Source organism: Peromyscus maniculatus, chromosome 7, assembly GCF_049852395.1.
Source record: "Peromyscus maniculatus bairdii isolate BWxNUB_F1_BW_parent chromosome 7, HU_Pman_BW_mat_3.1, whole genome shotgun sequence".
NCBI lineage: Eukaryota > Metazoa > Chordata > Mammalia > Rodentia > Cricetidae > Peromyscus > Peromyscus maniculatus.
Genome location: NC_134858.1, coordinates 53,210,280 through 53,234,753, shown reverse-complemented (window position 1 = coordinate 53,234,753; position 24,474 = coordinate 53,210,280). Strand labels below are relative to the sequence as shown.

At 55.2% G+C, this 24,474-nt stretch overlaps 1 protein-coding gene across 5 annotated transcripts in view; it reads right to left on the bottom strand.

Moving 5' to 3' along the window:
• Window positions 1-1,928: 1,928 nt before the first annotated feature.
• The window catches only part of Pstpip1 (proline-serine-threonine phosphatase interacting protein 1), a 43,828-nt gene continuing 21,282 nt past the window's right edge, over window positions 1,929-24,474 (bottom strand). The window contains exons 1-15 of one of the 5 annotated variants that reach the window (XM_076576338.1): window positions 22,815-23,044; window positions 17,784-17,884; window positions 16,687-16,761; window positions 11,074-11,108; window positions 10,794-10,900; window positions 8,066-8,128; window positions 7,751-7,849; window positions 7,133-7,178; window positions 6,292-6,371; window positions 5,784-5,882; window positions 4,802-4,898; window positions 4,092-4,182; window positions 3,379-3,434; window positions 3,036-3,169; window positions 1,929-2,222 (exon numbers count right to left, since the gene is read on the bottom strand). In XM_076576338.1, coding sequence (XP_076432453.1) covers window positions 2,091-2,222; window positions 3,036-3,169; window positions 3,379-3,434; window positions 4,092-4,182; window positions 4,802-4,898; window positions 5,784-5,882; window positions 6,292-6,371; window positions 7,133-7,178; window positions 7,751-7,849; window positions 8,066-8,128; window positions 10,794-10,900; window positions 11,074-11,108; window positions 16,687-16,761; window positions 17,784-17,818 — 1,149 coding nt within the window. In that variant the 5' untranslated portion in view covers window positions 17,819-17,884; window positions 22,815-23,044 and the 3' untranslated portion in view covers window positions 1,929-2,090. Of the gene's footprint in view, window positions 2,223-3,035; window positions 3,170-3,378; window positions 3,435-4,091; window positions 4,183-4,801; window positions 4,899-5,783; window positions 5,883-6,291; window positions 6,372-7,132; window positions 7,179-7,750; window positions 7,850-8,065; window positions 8,181-10,793; window positions 10,901-11,073; window positions 11,109-16,686; window positions 16,762-17,783; window positions 17,885-19,842; window positions 19,978-22,814; window positions 23,045-24,474 lie in introns of those variants that run through there. The other 4 variants (XM_076576335.1, XM_006971555.4, XM_076576336.1 and 1 more) reach the window with 4 other exon arrangements.

The window sequence follows — 24,474 nt, the reverse complement described above, 5'->3', positions numbered from 1 at the left end:
TTTGAGCTGCCCTCTGACGGGAGAGGCCAGAGTTATTTATGTTCAGTTGTGCCAGCTCCTTCTTCGTCTGGCACTGTCTCCCTGTGTAGTTGGTTCCCAGCCACTGACGTTGTGACCTGACCCACAGGAGAACGGGGAAGCTGACTAGCATTCATCTGGGGCCTTATTTCCCCCTGGTATAAATTGAGATCCAAGCGTTGCTTTCCATTTTCTCTGGACGCTGGCGAGCAGGCTGTTTACCCATCACCCACTGGGGCCCGCTGACACTGCAGTACCTGTCAGGGATGATGATAAATATCTAGGCCAAAGGTTTTTAAAAAATCTTTGCCGTGGAATGGGATGATCCATCAGGATGACAAGGTATTTTCAAGGAATAAAGAAAGCTGTAATATGGCTACCTTAGAATCCAGTCAGCCTGTTTGCTCGCCTGCTCCAAGTCCCCTGCTCCACGCCTCCTAGGGAAGACCTGCCCACCTTGAAAGGCTTAGGTCAGAGTTCACATCTCTCTTCCCACCCTTCCACACACCACCCTATTCCCATCCATTCCTATGTCCACCAGAGTTCTCTAGGCCACTTTGCAGACCACCCTTCATCCTGTATATGGGACCGCCCCCTGACTGCCTTGGACAGAGAAACAGCAGCTGTGTGCCCTCTGGAAGGGTGAGCTCTGTCAGGGCATCTTGGCAAGTACCAACCCTGTGACTGTCTGGGTTGAGTGAGCTGTGGGAGTCGGGTTGGGCGTGGCAGGGTAGGACGAGGGTGACCAGGGTAGCTTCCCGGTTTTCTGACCCAAGCAGGTTTGTCGTGGCTGAGTCTTCCTTTGCTAACTCTGCTGACCTTCGAGGGAGGAGACCAAGCCCTGAATTAAGTCACTCTCCAAACATGTCTGTGTGCGTATCTGATGTGTCACAGGTGGGTGTGGTGTCTGGTCACCTCAAAGGGTGTTCATGAGCAAAATAACACTTCCAGAAGGATGTCAGCATCTGGTTCTTTCCCATTCTGTCTGCCACATACTCTGCCAAGAAGCAGTGATGGCTGGACCCTCCCCCACCCCCAAAAGAGCCTGTCCTCAGCTCAGAGCCCTGGTTCCAGAGAGCTGTTTGGGGGTGAGTCTTTGTACCCTAAGATGGAAAGGAGACCACAACCCATAAAAGGCCCAGCCTTGGGACGAGGCATCCTTGCTTAAGCCAGCCCACCTTTCTGCTCCATTGAGGAAGATCAGAGGATGGAGGCAGGCGTTGGTGGGGAACACTGAGGAACCCCTTTCAACAACTCCCCGCTCCTCCTCTCTAGGCCAGTGTTTGCCCACAGTTTTGCCTCTGGCAGCTGACATTTGCCTAGGTACCTGGATAGGTAGGCAGTGTCCGTGAGTAGGCCACAGCTCCCACAGCTGGCTTCTGTGGTGCAGGCCCAGCTCTCACAGGGGGTAGGGCGTGTCACGGAGGGACACCGAGGGCAGTAGTTTCCTCTGGTAGACGGTGAGGGGGCCACTGAGGGCTGTACACCATGAACCTGAGTGTCTTCAGCTGCCTCCAGGCCACCCACCGGTTATTTCTTGTCCCCAACAGTGTTCTTATTCCCAATGTCCTCTGAGTATGCCAGTGTCCTGTGTTGACACGTTTGCCTTATCCGAGCTGCTGCTGCCTCTCTGAGGTCCCACTCCCCTGCCGCAGGATGCCTGATCTCATTCTGCAGCCCTCCTGAGCCACTCTCCAGCCTCACCCACCTGCATCTTCCTGGCTGTCCCAGGGATCAGTGAAGCTCTGGCAGCCTGGGAGCTTCAGCCACCTGGGTCCAGGCCTCTCCTGTCCCTAGCTGCTGAGACTGAGCACAGCTGAAGACTTGTCTAAGTGGCAGAGCTCTGTTCTCCCAGACTCCGCCTTCTGAATTGAGCCCCTGGACACGGGTAAGAGAGGAGGACCCCAGCAGAGGAAGAATGTGCCCTTTATTCCTTCTGGAAGAATAGCCAGCACCCATCCCATCCCTAGGGCAACCAAGCTTGAGTCTGGCCCCACAAGGCCTGGGCAGTGATGAGAACAGTCCTGACCTCACCGCCAGGGCAGAGGTGCATGGGTACTACTGTTCTTTCCTCAGAGCTTCTCCAAGTAGGACCCAGGAACAAACCCACGCTGTCCATTCCGTTCCACGGTCCACCAGCCATCCTCTCCTTCCGAGATAACCACCAGAATGTCTCCTGCAGAAATGTCCAGCTCATCGGAATTCTGGGCAAGAAATGGCAAGTGCATGAGCTGGGAGGGCCCCCTGGGTGGGCTCTGGTCAGGCACACCCCTCCTTGACAGCCCATGCATGCTTGTCCCAGGGTATCTAGTCTGCTGACTCATGCTCAGGCCTCCAGGGTAGTTCCTTTGGAGATAGACAGGCTGTGGGATTCCCCAAGAGACTTGGCCTCCTAACTTGCTCGGGTTGTCATGGAGACCTCCTGTCCTGGGCTCCTTTCACTGCTCCAACCACTGCAGCATCTCAAAGGCGTTTGTCACACCCCAAGGGCAAGCTGTCTTAGACTTAACTACAGAGCCATCTACTGTCACCTCAGTACCTCAGTGCTCTACAGGCCTGTGTCCCCGAATGTGACCTCAGTTAGTGCAGCCCATATCCAGCCTGCCTACACGCGTGGGTATTTTGGCTGAAGTTCAGGGAGGGCCTGCCTTTCAGGGCTACACCCCTCCCTCACTTCAGGGCTAGCTCTGGACTCCATCTCAGCATAGCCGCTCTGCAGCTGCCCTGATGAACTTTCTCCAAGGATGCCAGAAAATCAGTTGTTCCAGGGCAGCTGAAGGACTCATTTGATCGATGTGGCTCTCTGAGGCCACAGCTAGGAAATAAGGCCTGACCCCCAACCGATCATCCACAGCAGCCCTGTCAGCCTTGTGGACTCCACATGTGCAGATCTGAGCAGCTGTCGGCCCGGCAGATGTTCACTCAGCTCTTCCAGTCTCCGGTGCTGGTCTAAATGCCCACACCCCAGGCATGTTCCCAGGCACTGGTGCCCTCGAGGCGGAGGGTGAAGGCCTCACCTGTGCCGTGTAGTCATAGAGTGCCCGGTAGTCCTGGGCTGATGCGGCAAGGGTTCCCTGTGTTGCCTGCACGTCGATGGCTGCATAGACCAACTCGTTTCGATCAGGAGTGGGACCCAGATTCTCTGTGGAAGCTGGGAGCAGGATGAGGCTCAGATTAGCCCCTCTCGGAGGACGGTGGTCCCTGGAGACATCCTACCCTCATCCTCTTTCTTGGACCATATACCCCTTCCTTTTGGGGTGTTCGTGCTCCCTCTATGCTGTGTAGGAATCCTCTCCTCCCCACTGGGGTCTTAGGTGGAAGACATGTCCCCTGTCCCAGTGTCCCATCCCCCTCACTCACCAGCAGGAGGTTGAGAAGATGTGGTCTTGGGACTTCCGTGCAGCAGCCCCGAGAACCTAGAGGAAGGGAGGGGAGAGGGGAAACGGAGGGACTGACTGGAATTCTCAGCGCTCTACCCGCCTGTGGCCACCCCACAGACCATTGCTGGCCGGCCGTCCATTCTGAGCACCCCCTCCCATACACTGTGGTCTTCCCGGCACCTGCAGCCAGCAGGACCCTACCCCCACATGCTCACCACCCCCACTCCATGCAGAGGAAGTCTCCCTTTCCTTGGGCTCATGGACACTAGACTGGGTCACCCACAGGGCCCAGAACTAGGACTTGGCACCTGACGACAGCCAGGCCAGGGAGCTGGCCCTATAAAAGCCTGTGAATTCTCCAGATGTCTGGGCTCTGGGCCATTTTTAAGCCACCTGGAGAGTGCCACCACTGCTGCCTGACGGTTAAGACACCATCCTGCCTCACGGTAGGGCCAAAGGGACAAGGGACAAGATGAGGTGCTTGTCCAGGAGTCCGCATAGTCACTGGCCAGTAATTGTAATGTGAGTGGTTAGTACTCGGATCCTCTTGGACCGAGGGCTCCCTGAGGATAGTTTGATCATAGACTATCTCCGTGGAACGCCCTGCACCTGGACAGCTTACAGGAGCTGTTCAGTCATTCACGAGATGTGGAAGGGGCAGGGGCAGGTGAGGCCAGCCCTGGTGTGTCTCACCTCTTTATCATACCGCAGGATGGCTGGACACTGGGGCTGCCGAGGAGTGGGGTGACCTCCCTGTCGTAGTAATTCTGATACGGCACCGGAGCTGTAGGGAGCAAATGCATGAGGCCCAGAGCAGCGAGGCAGGCGGGACCGTGCCTGGTCCCTCCGGGTAACCCTGACTGTCCCGGGACTCTGTGTAAGCTGGGTTGGCCTCACATTCACAGAGATCCACTGGCTGCTGCCAAGATTTTTGTTAATTTTAATTACGTATAGATGTGTATGTGTTCATGTGGAAGCCAGAGGCGTTGGATTCCCTGGAGCTGGAGTTGGACAGTTGTGAGCTGCCTGATGTGGGGACTGGGACCTGAATGGCTCCTCTGGAAGAGCAGCAAATGCCCTTAACCACTGAGCCATCTCTCCAGCCCAGAATGGGTATTCTGGATACATGATTTTATGCAACTGGACAGGCCTGGGATTGGTGCAGACCACTCTCCTGCGGCCCACATAAAATTCCCACCCTCCTCTCTTGCTCCTGAGAACACTGGTGCACTCAGCTCTCTTCCTTCTAAACCTTTAGGGAAATAAGCTAGGAGGCTAGCGCCAGAATGTACTGTCCCCCAGCCTGTGTGTGGCCTACCTCTACCCAATAGGGAAGTGTGAGCCACCCCAGCCTGAGCTTGGCATCCAAGGCTCCAGAAAGCTGCCTTCAGGCTGGGTCTTACCCGGGGGCTCTCTGCCGGTGCTCTTGGACTGGATGAAGCCATTGATGTCGCCGTCCACATTACAGCCTTCAAGTGTCAACCGTACTTCTTCATAGAGCTGGGGGCAGGGAATGAACAAAGGTGTCCAGGCTTCCCCCCAATATCTGCCCTTGCCATAATCACCTTGATAATCTAGCCTTGCTATAGACAGTCCTGCCTCTGAGTGTGAACTTTCCAGCTTTGGTGCTGGCCAGGGGAACCTTGGGATGTCTGGCCTGCCAGAGGGATTACGGACCTGGCTGATGTTCAGAAGTTTCCTGAACACCTGAGCTCAGAGCCCTGACGAGAGGCCCTGGATCACTCCTTTCCTCCAAAGCCCATGGTTTAACTTGTTTTTTTTTTTGTTTTTTTGTTTTTTTTTTTTTTTTTGGTTTTTTGAGACAGGGTTTCTCTGTGTAGCTTTGCGGGTTTAACTTGTTTTAAGATGAGGGAACTAAAAAAAAAAAAGGGGGAAGTGGCATGCCAAGGTCACTCTGGGCTTTGACTCTGTGGTTAGCTTCTGCTGCCACAAGGATCAGCTAGGGCATGGGCAAGGAGTGATCAGAGCTGCATGGGTCCCTGGTGGAGGTGGTAGCCCCTGACCTGGGGTAGTTTACCCTGGCCAGCCCTGAGTGTTGGGCTCTGTAAGGTGACAGAGACCCTGAGAGAGAGAGATGGGGAAGGAGTGTAAGAGAACCTAGACCAGGTTCCCACAAGCCTGAGGCAAGTCTCTGCTGTGTGGGGGAGAGTGGGACACAGCCTTGAAGGGACAGGTGCCCTGAGTGCAGGAGCAGGGAGGAGAGGACAGATACAGAGAACACAGACAGGAGCACAATGTTCCCGAGGCCTGGAGACCGGGCCAGAGGCCTTGTCAGCCTCGTGTGTGAACTGAAGAACCCTGGGGAGAGGCTGCTGGCCCCAGGAGAGCTGAGCTCACCAAGTTGCCCGCCCTCACAGCACACACCTCGTCATCCTTGACGCACTGCATGGAGAGCTGGTTGCAGTGTACCCACAGAGCGTTGCGGAGGATGGTCAGGCGGTCAAACTCCTGCAGCTGGAAGGCCTGTGGGGGAGGACGGAGGATGGTGGCGCCAGACCAGGTGGCCAGTGCAGACCACTCTGCTGCAGCCCTGGGGGCCCCCACCCCTGCCTCTGGCTAGGGCAGCTGCAGGGAGTTGGGCTGTTAGGAATGCCTGTTTGCTGCATCTCCATCAAGTCCCCTGTCCTAGAGGGGAGGCACGGGACTCTGTCCTGGTTCTGTCCATCAACAGGTCACAGGGCAGGCTTTGAGCTCAGTTTGGGTTCTATGAAGAATATATCCCTGCAGCAAAAGGATCCAGGGCATAAGGCCAGATAGGAAGTACTGGGGACAGACCCTAGGCACCAGCCAAGCAGGTGACTTAGAAGTGAAATGAAGGAGTACCATCCCCACAGATAGAGTGGGGGTGTATGTGGAGGGGCAGGCCACTTGCCTCACAGGTGGTCCGGTGTTCCTGCTCCCATTCGGTCCTTGCTCTCTCCAGCTGTTCAATATTTTGCCTGTACATTCGCTCTGCAAGCACAGGGGACCCTTAGGCAGGTCTGGACCTACCCTGAAGGATCTCCTCTGTCCTTCACTCCTGCAGAGACCCACCCAGCACGACCTCCCCCAGGTCCTGGGAGCCCCCTCCCCAAGGGGCCCGGCTAGCTGCTGGCCAATGCACACAGCTGCCATATTGCCCTTTCCCAGGTGACTCTCCAGTTCTCCATTGTGCTGAGTGCCAACAGCCGGAGCAGAGCTCTATGTGCAGAAGTTCTGCTCCATTTCCTGTGTCCCCTCCCCTCACTTTACAGATGGTAAACTGAGGCTCAAGGAGGGTGCCTCTGCAAGCTGTTGTACTACAATCCAGCAAGCTAGAGTCATGATCGGGTCATCTGGCACCTCCTGAGAGGTGGAGCAGAAGGATCTGCCCCTGGGATGGGAGGCCAGGGAGCAAATGCTGCCATCAGGTAAAGGATGGGAGCCAGGTCCCAGGAAGGCTGAAGGTGAGCATTTGTCACTGAGTGTGAGATACAGGGATATCACCCTGTGGATCCCAGGCCCTGAAACCCAATGACTTCGATTCAATGCTAACCACCACTCAGTGGCTGCGTGACATTTTTGTTTCTGTAGGTTAAGAACAAACAGTCGTCATGACTGCAGGCAATAGCTGAGGAAGAAACATGCCGAGTCATGAGGAATGGTCTCTGTACTCTGGAGTGGCGCATGGGGGACACAGGCATGTATGTGGGAGAGCACCAGCCGAGGGAAGAGGAGTGGCCAGGGCCTCGTACCTGCCTCTGTGGCGGACTCTTTGCACTGCTTGGCTTTATTCTGGCTCTGAGGAAAAAGCAGAGTGGCATTGAGTCCCAGCCCAGGAATCCTGGCTCTGAAGCTACACAGAGGTGATGGGCACCCTCCCTGGCAAATCCAGGGACATCAAGGTGTGGGTAGGTAAATTCTACCATTCACCAGCAGCCTTGCTGCAGAGGGGACCAGGCTGGTTCCATGAAAGGAAAATAAAATAAACCCACAGCCACCAGGAAACATAAGAAATGCAAATGTTGAGACCCTTGTGGCCTTCGATGCATTGCCGCTTAGAACCTGGCCTCCGGCCAACCGGGATTCAACTCATCCACAACCCCCTGCTCTGTCTGGGCTGTGCAACAGGTGTTAAGGGCCCTGATAACTCACCCACTCCCACCCTGTCTGGAGGTTGCCTGTGCTACAGAGGACCTGTGCTTAAGAATGGTTCTTGAGGAGTGGACACTGAGAATTGGAAAGGGGTAAGCTGCTAGCATGTCCCAGATGCAAATCCAGCCCAGGGATGGCAGCCCTTCCCTGCCTACCAACTCTACCCTGCTCTGGGTGCCAGGACATCCATCATCTCCACCCCCCAGTACCCTACATACCTTCTCTACTTGCTTCTGGTGGCCGTTGGCACTCACGCGCTCAAAGACCTGTTCAGCATCATCTGCATCCCGGCACTTCTGGTCATATACCTTCTTGGACTGAAGGAGCAGAGAGGTGTGTCTGTGGGGCTGCATGCCCTACTTGGGGCCCCAGGATGAGGCTCCCTAAGCCCGGACTCCCTCCCTCTGGGGGGCTTTGGTGGAATAGGCATCCCTCCCATGGAGACTTTGGGCCCTGTCTTCTGGGTCCTTACACCTGCCCTCTCAGATGTCCAAGGTCTGAGGCAAGCCTTGGCCCAGAGCCCTCCCGTTTACCTCCATGGTCTTCTTGTAGAGTGACAGCTTGCTCTTCTGGACTCGGTCCATGACGGCCTCATACTGCAGGAGACATGAGGCCCTGAGCTGGGGGCTCTGGTCTCAAGGTGCTCCCCTAGGCCAAGAGGATGGGTTGTCCTTGTCCCTGGCACATAACACCTCTACATCATGTGCATGTGTGTCAGTGTTCAGTCTGCCCTAGTTATCTTCTTCAAAACAGTACCTTTAATCCCAGCGTTTGGGAGGCGGAGCCAAGAGCAGCTCTAGGAGTGTGAGGCCAGTCTGGTTTATATAGCCAGCTTCAGACCAGCCAAGGTTATACAGTGAGACCGTGTCTCCAACAAGCAAGGACACAATACCTACCTCCACAGAATGACAGAGAAACTTAGGCTGTGGGTATGCCTGCTGCTTCCTTACCATGGACCTCAGCCTGCCTTGGTCACAGCCAGGGAGAGCATCCTCACTTACACATCCATGAGACCCGAGTCTTTCATTCACAAGCTGCCACTTGCTCACACTGAGTGGACACTGGCATACACATGCGTACCCAGTCCATCCCCAGCCCCCATCTCCCAACCGCTCATACTGCACACCCACAGGCCACTTGTGCATACACGAAACACACTGGTATCCACCCATTCATGACCCTAGGCTGAACATCCATGTATGCATGCACACTCATAGCCACATCACAGGCCCAGCACAACACCCACCCTGGGCTGCTTGGATGGAGTCGAACAGCCAGGGCCGGCTGAGAGTCAGGAGGATTATAAGTAAAATGCCCTGGCTAATAGGATTGGAGCCAGTCTGGCCCCTGAGGTCCTGGGGAGGCTCTGACAAGCCACCAGGTTACAGAAGCAACAGCAGTCACAGGAACCTGCCTGTGCACCTGGCCAGCCAAGGCCACCATGTGTCCCCCTCTTCACCGAGGGTGTATATAGACCCAGTCGGGCTCACCACATGACCGCGCCGGTGGCAGGGCCTGAGCCCTCTGGGTCACAAAGCTCACAGCAGCCCAACCAGGTCTCTCCTGTCACTGCAGGTTTTCCAGATGCTGTGACAAGCCTCTGATCAAAGGGGTCAGGTCACCTGTCAAACACTCAAGTCCAGGGAGTTTCTGGAGATAGCTCTGGGGACTCATCGGCTCAGGAGAGCCTGTTTAGATTCCTGGAAGACTGAGGCTGTCCGGATGGGCAGACAGGGTGTGGTAGTTTGATGTAATCGGGCCCCATCATATCTCACAGGGAGCGGCACTGTTAGGTGTGCCTTTGTTGGAGTGGGTATGGGCTGGTTGTGTGTCAGTGTGGGGGTAGGGGTGGACTTTGAAGTTTCCTATGCTCAAGATACTGCCCAGTGTCTCAGTCAACTTCCTGCGGCCTACATATCAAGGTACCAACCAGCACCACATCCATCTGCATGCTGCCATGCTCCCCACCATGATGATGGACTGAATCTCTGAAACTATAAGTGAATCATCCCAATTAAATGTTTTCTTTGTAAGAGTTGCCATGGTCATGATGTCTCTTCACAGCAATAGAAACCCTAAGACACAGGGTATACAATCCACTAAGTTTCTACCTTAGAGCCTTGTTTGTGAGGGGTCAAGTTCCCAAGGCAAAAGATCTCGTCAGAGTATCTCGTACAAGAGAGAAACTAAGGCATGGGAAGGGCCTTTCCTGGATCTCCAGGTGCTGCCTGGGCCCCAGCTCTGAAATACAGCCTCTGCCCTCCAGAGGCTGGGGGTCCAGGGGGCAAGGTGCTCAGCCAGTCAGAGCCACAGGCTTGGGAGAGGCGTTCCCTACCGCAGCCTTGCAGCCTCCCTGGGAAGCACCCCCAGGCCCGCGCTTACACGTGCACTGCCCGTGATGAGATGCTCACTTGCTTCCAGTGTGACCACCCCATGGGGGCCAGCCGTGCCCTGCACCTTAACCAGAAGCGCCTTCAGACGAACTGAGCCTGAAGCCTGGGCTGCGCCCCTGGAACTGTGTCTTCCCCCTACCTGTTGAGCAGCCCTGGCCCCCAAGTCTGCCTGTTTTCAGAACCTGCAGCACTAATCCTTGTGTTCAGGACCAGCTTCCAGGGGCCACTCAACTCAAGTGGGCTCCTCTGGACACCTGACGCTGTCGCTGACCCTCTGCAGTCTGTGAAGTGGGATGTTGGTCAAGCACCTTTTCCTCTTCCTGGCATGGGGCAGCCCTGCAGTAGCCTCCGTGGGGCACTGTGGCCCAGAGCTAAGCCTTTATCTAAACCATGTTGTCGTGGTTGCTCTCTATTATCAACTTGACACCCCTAGGAAGAGAGAGACCCTGGACTGAGGAATTGCTTCCACTGGATTGACCTGTGGGCGTGTCTGTCTGGAGGGCATTTTCTTGATTGTTACTAGGAGGGCCGAGCCCACTGTGGGTGGTACTATCCCTAGGCAGGTGGGCCCGGGCTGTGCAAGAAATGAATCTGGATATGAGCCTGGAAGCAAAGCCAGTAAGCCTTCCCTGTGGTCTCTGCTTCAGTTCCCGCCCCAATTGCCCTTAGTGATGGATTGTGACCTGGCAAATGTAAGCCAAATAAACCTTTCTTCCCAAGTCAGTGTTTTATCACAGCAACAGGAAAGCAAACTAGAACACACGCCTTCTCTTTTCCATCAAGCCATACTTCCCAACTGGCCCCCAGAACAGGGGGTGATCTCAGCCACCATTCCCTCCTTGGTCCCCTGCCCCCCATCCCTCCTCACCTTCTTCCGCTGCTCTTTCTGCCTCTCACGGAACTCCTCCAGGCTCCGCAGCTCCTCACGCAGGGCCAGGGCCAGCTGGATGTGTGCGCTGCCCACGTTCTCCGTCTCTAGGGTGACAGTAGGGCCCCCGCCTGGACCAGTGTGGCACCTCACACTTCACCTCCCACCCCTCCCATCTTCGATATAAAGCTGGGCCCCAGCCCAGGTGTACAGCCCAGTCACCCCCGTGAGAGCGGCACCCCATGGCCCTGCTGCCCGTGTGGGGAGGGTTGGAACTCACGCTGCTTCAGGGAGTCAAAGGAGGTCCTCAGGGAACTGCAAAACAGAAGTCCAGGTCAGCAGGCAGGTATGCAAACCCCGCAGTCCTGCCCGGCCCACAGGACTTTCATTTCGGAGAGTGGTCCTAAGCCATATGCACTGCCGAGGAAGGGACTGGACAGTTCCTTCCAGCAGGTGGCCTGGAAGGCTGTGGAGAGGGTGGGCAGGGTCACAGGCCCCGAGAGCTACGGCAGCAGGCTGCCCCTTGGTGCCCTCCTAAGGGGAAGGAAGGGAAGAGGTAGCCCAGGACACAGGAGCCCAGACAGTGCTCAGGCAGGAGCCGGGGCTACGTGGGGCACATGGAAGCACCTGGGGGTGTGGGGGAGTGGCACAGCCTGGAGTCCTAGCGCTCAGGCAACAGAGGCAGACAGGCCACAAGTTCAAGGCTATCCTGAGCTACACAATTAGCCTCTGTCTCAAATGCCCCCACACCCCTTTCCCAGAGATCTCCATTGGACTTAGTTCACTTGAACCTTATTTTAAAATTGCTTCCTGAGTGTGAACATGCCCTGAATGACGAATGACCGACACTTGACTAAAGAGCCCGCCCTGCGTGCTGAGCAGTGGCAGAATCAAGTGCCCTGTGTTCTGTCGGGCAGCCTTGTTTGCCGCAGGTGGTGCTAAGGGCCGAGCTGAGGTGCCAGCACTCCCACCCCGGGCACACTGCTCTTTAGCAGTGGGTATAGGAGTCATGGGAACCACGAGGGAGAGCCTGAGCTCTCGGGAGCAGGGCCTTTGAGGGGCATGAGCTTTGCTCAGAGGATGGTGTAGAAGTCAGGGGCGGCCTCCTATGGTGAGCTTGGTGAGCTTGGTGAGCGTCCACACGCGACAGCGGCAGACGCTGGAGCCAGATGACCAGCTCTGCCACTCACTCACCGTGTGACCCCAGGCAAGCCTCCTGGCCCTCATCCTCGCTTCCCTTCTACAGAGAGCGGTTAGCAGCACACAATGGTCCAGAATGTGAGTCCAGTGTAAGGTGCCGTGAGGCCTGAAGCAAGGTCGGAGCTTTACATGCCTGTCATGCCCATACGATTGCAAACTCTGCCAGTCCCGGGACACCCTCCAGGCACCAGCAGCCCACCTGGCCTTTCCCCCAACCCCAAACTGCCCCTTGGCAGAAGCTGCTCCCTTGACCTCAGGTAGGAGTCTCTTGCCTGGCTACCCCGGCTTGAGTCCTTTCCCACACATCAGGCCATGGGCGGTGAGAGAGGTCTGTACCTCTGTGCTCCCAGCTTGGGCTTAGGAGTGCTGAGTCTCTTAAGGACCCCACAACAAGTGCATGGTGGTGCAGCTTACCCCAAGGTCTCTAAACACCATCTGTGGGTCCTAGCTAAGGAAATAAAAATGCCACGGCTTCCTGCTCACCAGGATGCCTGAGGAACCAATCAGTTGGGCTGGTATGGAAACTGAGGCCAGAGGATGGCAGTGAGCTCACTAGAATCAGTCAGCAGCTGAGTTGCATGCAGTCTTTCACGGCCTCTCTGCAGCGCGCTCTCCCGCCCCCTGGTGGTGAAAATTCATACGACACCCATCGCATAACCCATTCCCCAGGTGTCCTTTCATGGAAGCCCACCTGCCTGTGCCTTGGGGTAGAACAAATCCGTTCTGCAGAGGTTTCCTCTTGTCCTTAGACAGTTGGGGAAACTGAGATCAAGGAGGAGTGGCAACCCAACAGGACCCTGGGGATCCAGGCCTGAAGGAGGATTATGGGGTCCTAGTTACCGCCAGGCCTCTTGCCCTGAATGACAAAGCCACGAAACAGCCCCAGCAGCCTGGGAGCCTTCGGACAGACAGATGTGCAGGCCTCTGCCCGTGACCTGACCACTGGCCACTCACTCTGTACCTTGCAAGGGCTGCCAACACACTCAGTATAAGAGGGGCTGGCCAGCCTCAAACCCACAAGCCACAAGATACCTTGATTATTGCCCTTTACAGATAAGGAAACTGAGTCACAGAAGCAAAAAGTGACTCCATGCAGTTGGTAAGAAGCAAAATGGCAAGGCCACGGGCTGGAGCGAGGGCTCGGGTTAAGAGCACATTCTGCTCGTGCAGAGGACCCAAGCTTGGTTCCCAGCACCGGCTTCAGACAGCTCACAACCCCGTGACTCCAGGAGACTGGACATCCCTGCCTCCATGGGCACCTGCACAGATCCACACAGACATACTGACAGACACATTTTTAACAAAGCTTAAAAATAAAACATCAAGGCAAGCCCTTCCACTTTGCAGAGGAAGACGGGGATGTCTGCTGTGGTGACCCCGCTTTCTCTTGATAGGGTTTAGAATGATTCTGGCTTTTGTCAGCTACCGCCCATGTCCACACATGCAGTTCTTCCTGTTGGCCTTTTGGCTTGGCCCTCAGAAGACTCAGAAAATCTATGCTTGAGTCTAGTTTCACAGGATAAGTGTTCCCCCTCACAGAACATGCACCACACTGCGTCTCCTCGTCTTAGCATCCCCAACCCTTGGCCACCTGCCAGCCAGGAAGCTAATTATCTCCTGGTTGGAAGCAGGCCTTGGGCCTACAGGGAGCCGGTTGGGAACAGGGTTTCCACCCTCCTCGATGACATCTTCACTTTGAGCTCAGTGGAGCAGAGATCATAAAACACACACACACACACACACACACACACACACACACACACACACACACACACACAATCCCCTGGCAGGAGAATCTCAGCACTTAGGTTTGTGAAGGGAGAAGGTGAGGTAGGCCTTAGGACCTGGGCTATCATTGCTCATCTGTAACCACAGAGGGGGTCACAGGACACTGGCCTAGCTCCACCCTCTGAGGTGACCCTCCTGGGGCAGCAAGAGGAAGAGGGGGAGGAAGTGACCACTTCCTGGGCAAGGAGGGGGTTTGGGCAGATCCAGAGGACCCAATAGGGATAGACAGAGAGAAAGAAAGGGTGATAGCAGCTAGAGAACCAAGCGAAACCTTCTGCAAGGCTGGCCACAGGGTGTCGACAGTGACAATAAACTCCCGCAATACCTAGCCTGTCCCTAACATGCAGGGGCTCGGGCCGGTTCACTGGTGTGAACAAACTCATTTCAAGGTGTGACTAAAACTTCCTTTCATCTTTGTGGCCTGAGCCCCTGGTTCTGTGAGACTCAAGCTCGTGTGAGGCCAGGACCCCAGGCAGGAACGCTGGTTTTGGGGGGCTGCAGAAGTGGAGGCAGCCAGTACAGTTCTCTTAGTGTGGGCTATTTATGAAGTTACTTCAACCTCAGGCCTGTCTTTCCATCTGCTCAACTCTGCTCCCTGGTGTTGTAGGCAGGGGACTGGGTGTTGGAAGACGGCCACCAGCCAGACTCTTCCTAAGGACCACCACTTCCCCAGGCTGGAGAGACAGCTCAGTGCCTAAGAGCACAGGCTGCTCCTCCAGGGGTCCTGAGTTCAATTCCCGGCCACCACATGGTGGCTCGCAATGATCTATAGTAGGATCTCACATAAAGTTATACATGCAGATAGAGCACTCGTATACATAAAATAAACAAACATTTAAAAAAAGAAAGGACCAACCCCACACACACACCCGCAAGTGTCTGTAACAAACACTGTGGACCCACTCACATTCCCTGCTGAAGGACAGGCGGGGGAGGCCCACAGGTATGTAACAAGGTAATAAGGAAGACACAGGGCTTTGTCGTCCCAAGTGTGTCCCCAACCCCTGCTAGCAGACCAGTCAATAAGTTCAGAGCTGGATCAGACATGCTGTGGTCCGATCAGACCAGTCAATAAGTTCAAAGCTGGATCAGGACATGCTGTGGTCCAATCAGACCAGTCAATAAGTTCAAAGCTGGATCTGGTCACGCTGTGGTCCCATCAGCCATCCCTTTGTTTAAACTGACCCCTCTACACACACAAGGCCCCTAGCCTGGCAAGAGCCTGGGCTTAGGGGTCCTGAGCCTCCTCTGTGTTGCAGGGTTCTTTCTGTTTGCCTGGCTGTGTGTACTTTTGCTTGTTTGCTTTTTGAGACAGGGTTTCTCTGTGTAGCCTTGGCTGTCCTGGAACTCACTCTGTAGCCCAGGTTGGCCTCGAACCCAGTGCTGGAATTAAAGGCATGTGCTACCATCTCCTGGCTACTGGTGTGTACTTCTAAACAAAAGCCTTCCTGTAGCCATTGATCCTGTCTGCCACGTCTGAGATTTTTCCCTGTTGTGTTCCAGATTCTTCCTACCTTTTAAATCCTGCAATGCCAGAGAAACAAACCCGATCTAGACTCCTAAGACTAACAACACTATCAAGAGCCCTCCAGGTTGGAATGGAGGAGAAGGCCCTGTCTGAGGCAAGCTCTTGACAGTGAGGCAATCCGGAGGTCCTCTTGGAGGAGGTGCCTGTGGGGAGGGTCTGCTGCAAAGTGCTGAAGAAGAGGAGATCATCTCAGGGGGTTGAGTTTTTGAACGTCCTTGGCAGTCCGGGCCAGGACACACAGCAGATACTCCATAAACGCTCACTGAGGACATCGGCAGATGACAGACACTTGGTCCACAGTTAAATAAACAGTGTCACATGGGACAGCGACATCACTTCCTGAATGCCCCCATGTGTGGGGATCAGCGGGACCTGCAGGCGTCAAGCTCTGAGGGGGGGGGTAGGCTCCACCCCACTGTGCAAGGGCTCTATGTGTGCCGGGTATCGTGACAGCTTTGAGCCTTTGTCCACGAGTAGTCAAGATGGGAATGCCCTCTCCTCCTGGAGGGGGTCCCGGTCAGCCTCTCTCCTGCCCCAAACTTGGCCTGCTTTGGTCACTTTCTTTTCTGGCTAGCGCCCCCTGTGGGTTTGCTTGCCCCTGGGAAACCCCCAGGAGCCTGGCTCCTAGATCACTATGCAGCTGATAGTGCATAGGATAGCTGATAGGAGCCCCATGGTCTCCGCACTGGACTAAGGGACCAGCCTGAAGAAAATGGCTTAGGAAGCCCGGCGGGCCCTTGTAATGCTCAAGTAAGCAGTCCTGAGTTCACCTGGAGGGGCACGTGGGCGGGGCAGGCAAGGCGACAGATACCCCACTGCTCACTGAGTGCATCTGCAAGCTCTCCCCTTGCACAGACTTGGGGTTCAGACAGGGAGTGACTCTCCTGGGGTCCTACACAGTCAAGGCAGGAACACACTGTCCCTTCTCTAGGCAAGCAGCAAGCCCCAGGGCCCCAGTTCTTCTCCAGGGGGCAGGAGACTGTGTGCCCCGCCCCCTTTCACGAGATGCCTAGCTCAAACCCGCATCAAGCTGTCAGATGGAGGCATCTCCCACTCCGCTGACAGCCACGGGTGACTCATAGCCCACTGAGCATGCCTCATCCAGACCTGCCGAGAGCTACACAGACAGGAATAGGGCCTGTCACCGGCGTGAAGGTGAGGCGCACTGGTGGGTGGCACGTACCCTGTTCTTCCCAGAGCACAAACTAGTGCAAGGCCCCGACCTCAGAATGCCTGGTGACAGGCACCACCCAGGGTCCAGATGCCGCTGACCAGCCCCTGCCCAGTTTACCCGACATCTGCAGAGCCCCGAGTTCCTGAGTCAAGTCCCCAGGGTCCCCCAGAGGAGTGGTGGGAGCCACGGGCGGGCGCTCTTACTTGATCTCTGTGTGGCCCCCGGCCTTGCGCGCAATCTGCACCAGCTCCTTTCCGTACCTCTCCTCAGCCTGGGCCCTGCAAGGACAGAGCAAGCACCGTGTCTCTTCCGCCACTGCCAGCTGCCTATGGCCCCCACACAGGCCTAGGGCCTGAATTCTCCCATCATACTTTGCTGGCAAGATGACTACTGAAAAAGTTGAGGCCCGTCTCCTGAGGATAAATGTCAGTTGAAAACAGGCCTGTCCTAAGGGCGGCTGCCTGGGATGGCGCCCGGAGGAAGCCCGGGCCTAGGGGCCATAGGAGACAACAGACAGCTCTGGCTTGTGTGTGTGAGTGTGTGAGTGTGCATGGGTGTGTGCATGTGAGTGTGCATGAGTGCAGGTGCACAGGGATCACAATGCAAGTGTAGAGGTCAAAGGACAGCTTCCCCACCTCCCCCAACCCCCTTTAAGCTTTCTTTCTTTCTTTCTTTCTTTCTTTCTTTCTTTCTTTCTTTCTTTCTTTCTTTCTTTCTTTCTTTCTTTCTTTCTTTCTTTCTTTCTTTCTTTCTTTCTTTCTTTCTTTCTCCCACCTCCCCCAACCCCCTTTAAGCTTTCTTTCTTTCTTTCTTTCTTTCTTTCTTTCTTTCTTTCTTTCTTTCTTTCTTTCTTTCTTTCTTTCTTTTTGGTTTTCCAAGACGGGGTTTCTCTGTGTAGCTTTGCACCTTTTCTGGAACTAACTTGGTAGCCCAGGCTGGCCTCGAACTCACAGAGATCCGCCTGCCTCTGCCTCCCGAGGGCTGGGATTAAAGGCATGCGCCACCACCACCCAGCCCCTTTAAGCTTTCATACATGAGTATAGTACACTCTGCAGAGACGCCAGGGTAACCGGCCCATGAGATTCTAGGATTCTGTCACTGCATCCCCTCTTGCTATAGGAGGGGATTTGAACTCAGGGCCCCATGCTCGTTTAGCAAGTGATTTACCCACTGGGCCATCTCCTCAGTTTTAGCTCTTGGCTCCGGAAAAGCAGACCCGTACTGAGATCAGTTAGGTTCTAGGGGGCGTAACCACGTCCCTCCCCATCTGCCCTGACCCCGCCAGCCCCGCCCTGCTTACCTCTGTCTGAGCAGCTCCTCCACGTCCTTGCACATCTTCCTGCCATCCAGCAGCCTCTGCAGCAGCACCTCGTATCCCGTGTGGGCCGTGAAGTCCCTGCACTGGAGCACAGGACGTTCATGAGAACCCCAGCAGGGCAGCAGGGAGCCTGCTGACCACCTCCCGAGCACAGCCTCTCTCGGGCCTCCATGTCCCTGGTCAGGGCCCAGCCTCATGCCGGCGCACAGCACCACCCCATATATGGAAGTTCCAGAACCACAGCTGTCCAGGCTGCTGAGCTTGGCCTCGGGCCTCAAGAGTCTGACATGTTAGCGTCAACCCAAGACAGTGGATGGAAGAGAAGAGGCCCCCACTGAGGCTCCATGATGACACCCAGACCCCAGATTCTTCTTCATTAAATGCCCGGTGTGGCCCATGCCCTTACGACCTCACGACTTCAGCTAAGTAAGGAAGCATGTGGAGGAGGCAGATCTGGTGGCTGGTCATAGACCACCAGCTACCGGGCTCAAGTTCGGCTGCATCCCTGGCTGTAATTCATCTCTTAACTAGGGTCAAAGGGCATTTGGGAATTCTGGGAGGCAGCTAACCTTGTACCTAGGCCTTGCCGAGCCAGTCCAAGTGACCCCTGACCCACGTGATTCCCACATCTCCCACTAGAGGGTTCTGAGCATGTCTGAGCCACCAGCATGGGCCACCGGAGAACAGAAGTAGAGTTCAAGGACTACAAGAAGTTCCTGCAACACCCCACACCCGGGCCTCTCACCCGTAGATCTCCTGGCTCCTGTGTGGTTGACTGCAGATGGTAGGGCATGGGTCCTGAAGGAAAGCGGGGCATCTGTCTCCCTCACTGGGGCCTCATCAACCCTCCACCCTTGGGTATTGGGGCAGGAGATTTGGTGCCTACCCTGGGTGTCTTCCTTGTTCCCTCAGACTCTCTCAAGGCCCCACAGACTGAAAGGGACCCAAACTTCCCTGAACACGTCCCCCAAGACCACCCACAGAGCCTGTCAGAGGTCAAGGCGTCTCTCTATGGGTCGGTCATACCTAACCCGACTTCTTCCCATGTCTCAGGCCCCCCTTCAAGTTCTGAGTGCGTGGTGAGCATGCATGGGGTTGAAAATCAAGAAAAGGGCTAAGGGTATGGCCCAGGGATATGGTGATTGCCTAGAAGCCCTGGGTTACGTCTCCAGAAAGCGTCCCTCAGGGGCATTTGGTGTGTGCTTCAAGGTCCACAGAGAATCAGATACTGGGGAAGAGTTCAGGGGGCATGAATGCTCCCCCCACCACCACCCCCGCTGCCTCGCCCCCCCCCACCCCGCCCCCGTGCACATTCAGCCAACTGGAAGTGTTGAATCTTTCCAAGATTTCAGCCTCTGAGTTCATATCCCTCTCTCTGAGCAGCCTTGCAGGGCCAGGCCCAGCGTCAGCTGCCCAGCGGCCACTGAGCTGTGGATCTAGTCCTCAGCTGGCTATCTGAGACCCCAGCCTGAGACAGCTGCCCCTGCTGCAGGCCCATTGGGGACAGGCATTCCGCCCCCCCCGCCCCCCCCCCCCCCCCCCCCCCCCGCCACACACACACCCTCCGCCGCCAAGTCTAGGCTGCACCATCCTGAGGCAGGTTCCTATCTTTTAATGTCTTTTAAGGGGAGCCATTTTTTCATGAACTTAGAGCACAACTTCCCACTCTTGGCCTCTGCCCTCCCTGGGGACACCCAGGTCAAAGCCTGTAGCAGCATGGGGGAAAATGTGAGTCAGAAGTCACAGGCCTAACCCCCCCTCTTCTCTATGGGGGTCACTGATGTTAGCATTCAGGCCACAAAACCACAGACCCCTCAGCGCTTAAGAAACTGAGCCCCAGAGAAGGGAAGGGCCTGCCTGAGGCTATATTACAACTAGAACCTAGCCCTTTATCCCCCAGTTTCTCCACCGTGCCTCTGAGGAAGACTTGTTGGAAGGGCTAATGGTCTGAGTTTCCTCTCCCGATGCCCAGGCCTGACGCTCTAGGGCGCTCTTTCTGTCCTGAGTCCCAGAGTAGAAAAGGAAAACCCACTAGACTCACATGGGCCATGCTGGAGGACATGGAAGGCAGCGGCTCGGGCCTCTAGCCCAGGTCTTCGGGAACGCGTCTCCCCAGCACCCGCCGCAGCAGGCTGGAGACTCCCAGGCAGCCCCTGGACGCTGCAGTGGCATCAGGCAGAATGAGCCACAGTCACAAGTGACCCAGCTGTTCTAAGGAAGTACCTAGCCCCCCAGGCTGCCTGCCTGGCCTTCCTTCCCTGCCCCCCTCCTTCCCCTCCTCCTCCACCCCCACACCGGCACCTTCTTAGCAGATTCACTGCTCAGAAGGGAGGGATTATTGCAGAAAGGAACCTCTCAATCACATCTATCCACCATCTATCCAAGGCGGACTCACCCAGGGCTGCCTTTCCTTCCCTCACCTCCCTCATATCCTCCTGTCCACCCTCAGCCTATCAACCGAATCCCGACCGTGATCGTACTTTAAAGCATGAAAATGGAGCCCCGCCTGGGGCTGGAGAGACGGCTCAGCGGTTAAGAGCACTTGCTACTCCTGCCGAGGACCAAGTTGCGTGCCCAGCACCCACGTCAGGTGGCTCTCAACCTCCTGCAACTTCAGCTCCAGGGGATCTGACACCCTCTTTCAGCCTCTGCAAGCACCCACATGCACATGTGCACATACATATAAATAATGAGACAGATCCCTTAAGAAAATGAAGCCCTTCCTTCATCCACTACAACCTGCTAGGCATTTGCCGGAGAAGGGCTTTGGAGCTGTGAATGGGGACCTTCTGAGCCCTAGGTAGCACTCCAGGACCTGAGCCATTCCCAGGAGACAGCCCTCCAGGGGCCATGACCTCAGCTTCCATGGCTGGAGGACAACCATGGAGGACAGCCTGACTTTGATTATCAGCAGCCAGCCAACGCTGAGGCCTCGCAACATTTACCCTCACCCTCTCTTTGTACCATTCCCTGCTCTGGCTGAGCCTTCGCGGGCTCCCTAGTCACTTTGGGTTTTCTTCAGAAGTCACGATTCTAGACAACTGAGCTGTGCAGTATCAGTCTCCTGCTGGCCTGGCTGTGCTGGACCCACTGACATGAGGCATGAAAATCAAGCCTGTCTAGGCCACTCACTATTCACAACCTGGAGGCCTGTCCCGCACAAAGCACTGTTCTTCACCTGAGCCTTCATAGGTGTCGTTTGAGTGACCTTTTTACCTCAAGAAGCTAAAAATTTCCTCAGACAAGCTAGCACCCCCACTTCCTAGCCAAGAAGAGCCATAAAGTTCGCACTCATGCGGACCACGTGACTTCTAGTCACGTTCCCCATACCTTGGACCATCCTTCTTCCTAGCTCTGTGAGAAGCCCCCGAGTCCTATCCTGGGGGCAAGTGGACTTGGAGCTCAGTCCCCCTGTGAATTTACTCTTACACGGGTTTCCGTGGCTGGGATACTGGGCAGTGAGGAAAGAGCCTGGCAGGAAGCAGCAAGCTCTCTGTTTGTTGAACACCTACCACACACTATTCCAGAACATCCCAGCCTTTGCTGCTGGAAACACCAAGATGCAGCATGGGAGAAATGGGACTGAGTCTGCCCGGAGAGGGGGGGCTGCCCGGAGGGGGCGGACTGCCCGGAGAGGGGGGACTGCCCGGAGAGGGGGGGCTGCCCGGAGAGGGGGCGGGCTGCCCGGAGAGGGGGGACTGCCCGGAGAGGGCGGACTGCCCAGGCAGCGCAGCAGAACCTGGAGAGTCCTAGGTTGGCTGGGACCCGGAGCCACAGCCCCACAGACATTCAGTAGACCAAGGCCACTGAGCCATCCAGCCCAGAAATGATTTCACCTTGAAGCATTACAAAAATGACTTTATAAAAGATAGCTTTTGGTGTGGCTCAAAGCAAAACCCTGTGCAGAAGGTGTGGGGTGTAGACAGCTTTGGGGTTAGAGTTGGTTCACTTGGTAAAGCGCTGGCTTTGCAAAAATGAGGATTGGGCTTGGTCTCTGGCACCCACATAAAAACAGCCGAGTGTGGTGGCACGCATCTGGAACCCTGGATTTGGGAGGCAGAGACAGGCAGGTCTCTGGGGCGTGCTGGCCAGCCAGCCTCGCTGAATTAGTGAGCTCCAAGTTCCAGAAAGAGGCTGTCTCAATCAACAAGGTGGATGACTCCCAAGGAAGGGCATCTGAAGTAATACTCTGGCCTCTGCTCACACACACACACTCTTTCTCTCTCTCTCTCACATGCATGCACACTCACACACTCTCTTTCTCTCTCACACACATGCATGCACACACACACACATACATACATACACACTCCCTCTTTCTCACATACATACACACTCTTTCTCTCTCTCTCTCTCTCTCTCTCACACACACACACACACACACACACACTCTCTCTCTCTCTCTCAGGCACACACACTCACACACACATACATACTCTCTCAGGCACACACACTCACACACACACACATACATACTCTCTCAGGCACACACACTCTCTCTCACACACATATACATACATACACACTCTCACACACACATACATATACACACACACTCTTTCTTACACATATACATACACACTCACACTCTCACACACATGCATACACATACACACTCTCACATACTCTCTCACACATACATATACACATGCACTCTTTCTCACACACATACATACACACACTCTCTCTCACACACACTCTCTCACACATACATATATACATACACTCTCTCTCACACACACTTTCACACACATACATACATACACACTCTCTCTCTCTCTCACACACACACACTCTCTCTCATGCACACATGCATATGTGATAACTTTTGAGGCTGTACATGGTGATACAATGCCTATAATCTCAGTACTTGAGAGACTGGGGTAAGAGAAAAACATGAGGTCAAGTCTGGCCTGGGCTGTGGAGTGAGATCCTGTCTCAAAAAAATCAAAACAAACTACAACAAAATATAAGCAAACTAACGCCCAGAACCCAAGTCAGAACAAAAGATACCTTTGGAAAATGATGACTCAAATTGTCTCCACCTCAAAACCAGGCCATATTTTAGGATTTAATCCATGTGTCCTGGACTCAGGGTGTGCCAGGCTGGTCCATGTAACACCACCTAGAGAAAAAACCCACCAGAAAGCAGCCGGAAGTCACATCCAGCCTGGTGGCCTGGGAACCATCATGTCAGGCCAGGTTCCTGGGTGTTTAGCAGACATGGTCCCTCCACCCAGGAGGCCCACATGAACCAGATGTTGGATCAGCTTTGCCATGTGGTTTGTGGCCACTCAGCCCCAGGGGACCAACCCAGGCCTCCAGGAGGATGGGCCCAGGAAATCTGAGGGCAGAAAGATGAATCCTCCTGCCTCAGCCTTGAGGGAGTAGAGCAGAAATCCAGGTGCCTTGCTGTGCAAGGGTGGCCTGCTGAGTCCTCTGGGGGTTCCCAGTGTTCTATTTCAGGCCTGCAAGCCATCAGACCTGGCTGTACGTGCCCCACTGCCTGAGAGAAGAAACAGCCTCCATTTCCACTACCACTTCCTCCTTTCTCTGCTCATATCACTCTCAGTGGCTATGAGGGTTGGCCACACGGACCAGGCCCCCGAATAAGAAACTTGCACCTTCAAAGGGCCTGCTTTCTTCACCCAGGATGTGTGGGCAGGAGGATTTCTGTAGGCTAGACCCACTAAGGGTGCTGGAGGTCAGTACTAGGTTCCCAATCCTGCTCGAGAAGACGGAAGGAATTCCACAGGGTAGATGTGGCTCACCCAACGCACATGAGTGCTATGGCCCTGGCTGTTCTCAGTTCCCACTTCCTTCCCTGTGGAAATGACCTCACAGTTCTTACTAGGTAGCATCGATCTGAGAAACACATGAACTAGGGTGGCCATGGAGGACGGCAAACCCAGATCAGAGCTGGTTCTGACACAGGCCCTGGGATCCAGATTATGACTTCCTTCCGAGTTTACGGATAAGGAAAATGGGACCTGGACAGGTTGCATGACCTGCAGGACATAGCCAGAACTTGAGCTCAGAGAGCCCAGACCAGGAGCCTGGTCCTAAGCTTCCATTGCTCCATTTATTTACCAGAACCCATTCTCAGGACCCACCACCACAATGGCAGCTTCCTAGGCCTGCCCCTACCAGCTAGATAATACCCTGTTCCCCTCCACCAGAGAGAATCTTTCATCTACCAAAGCCCTGTGGCCTGGCTGGGGAAAATGAGTCATTCTGCCCTTCCCCCACCCCAGATTCACTTGAAGTGGGCTGTGGGGGTTGGGGGAGCCATTATCAAAGGTTTCCTTGAATAGAATTCCAGAACGAAAAACATGGAGGACAGATCATTTCTAGCCTTCGGGGGAGGCCTGGGTTTTGGTCTCAGTTTTCATGTGCCAGGAATGAAGCTGGGCAGTCAAGCTGAAGTCACCTCTCTCTCGCCTTCCAGACCTTGGAGGCTACACCGTGACTCTGGGCAGCTCTCCAGCAGGGCGCTGCCGTGAGTCTGAGCGTTGGCATCATGCCGACCAGTGGTTTCCTCTGCCCTAGCAATTCAGGACGGGGTATGGCTGCGGCTGCTTACAGAGCGGAGTCTAGAGTGAGAGCGTTCAGCATGTCTAAGAACCACACTGGAATTTTACTTGGGGGGCTGAAGAGATGGGTCAGCAGTTAA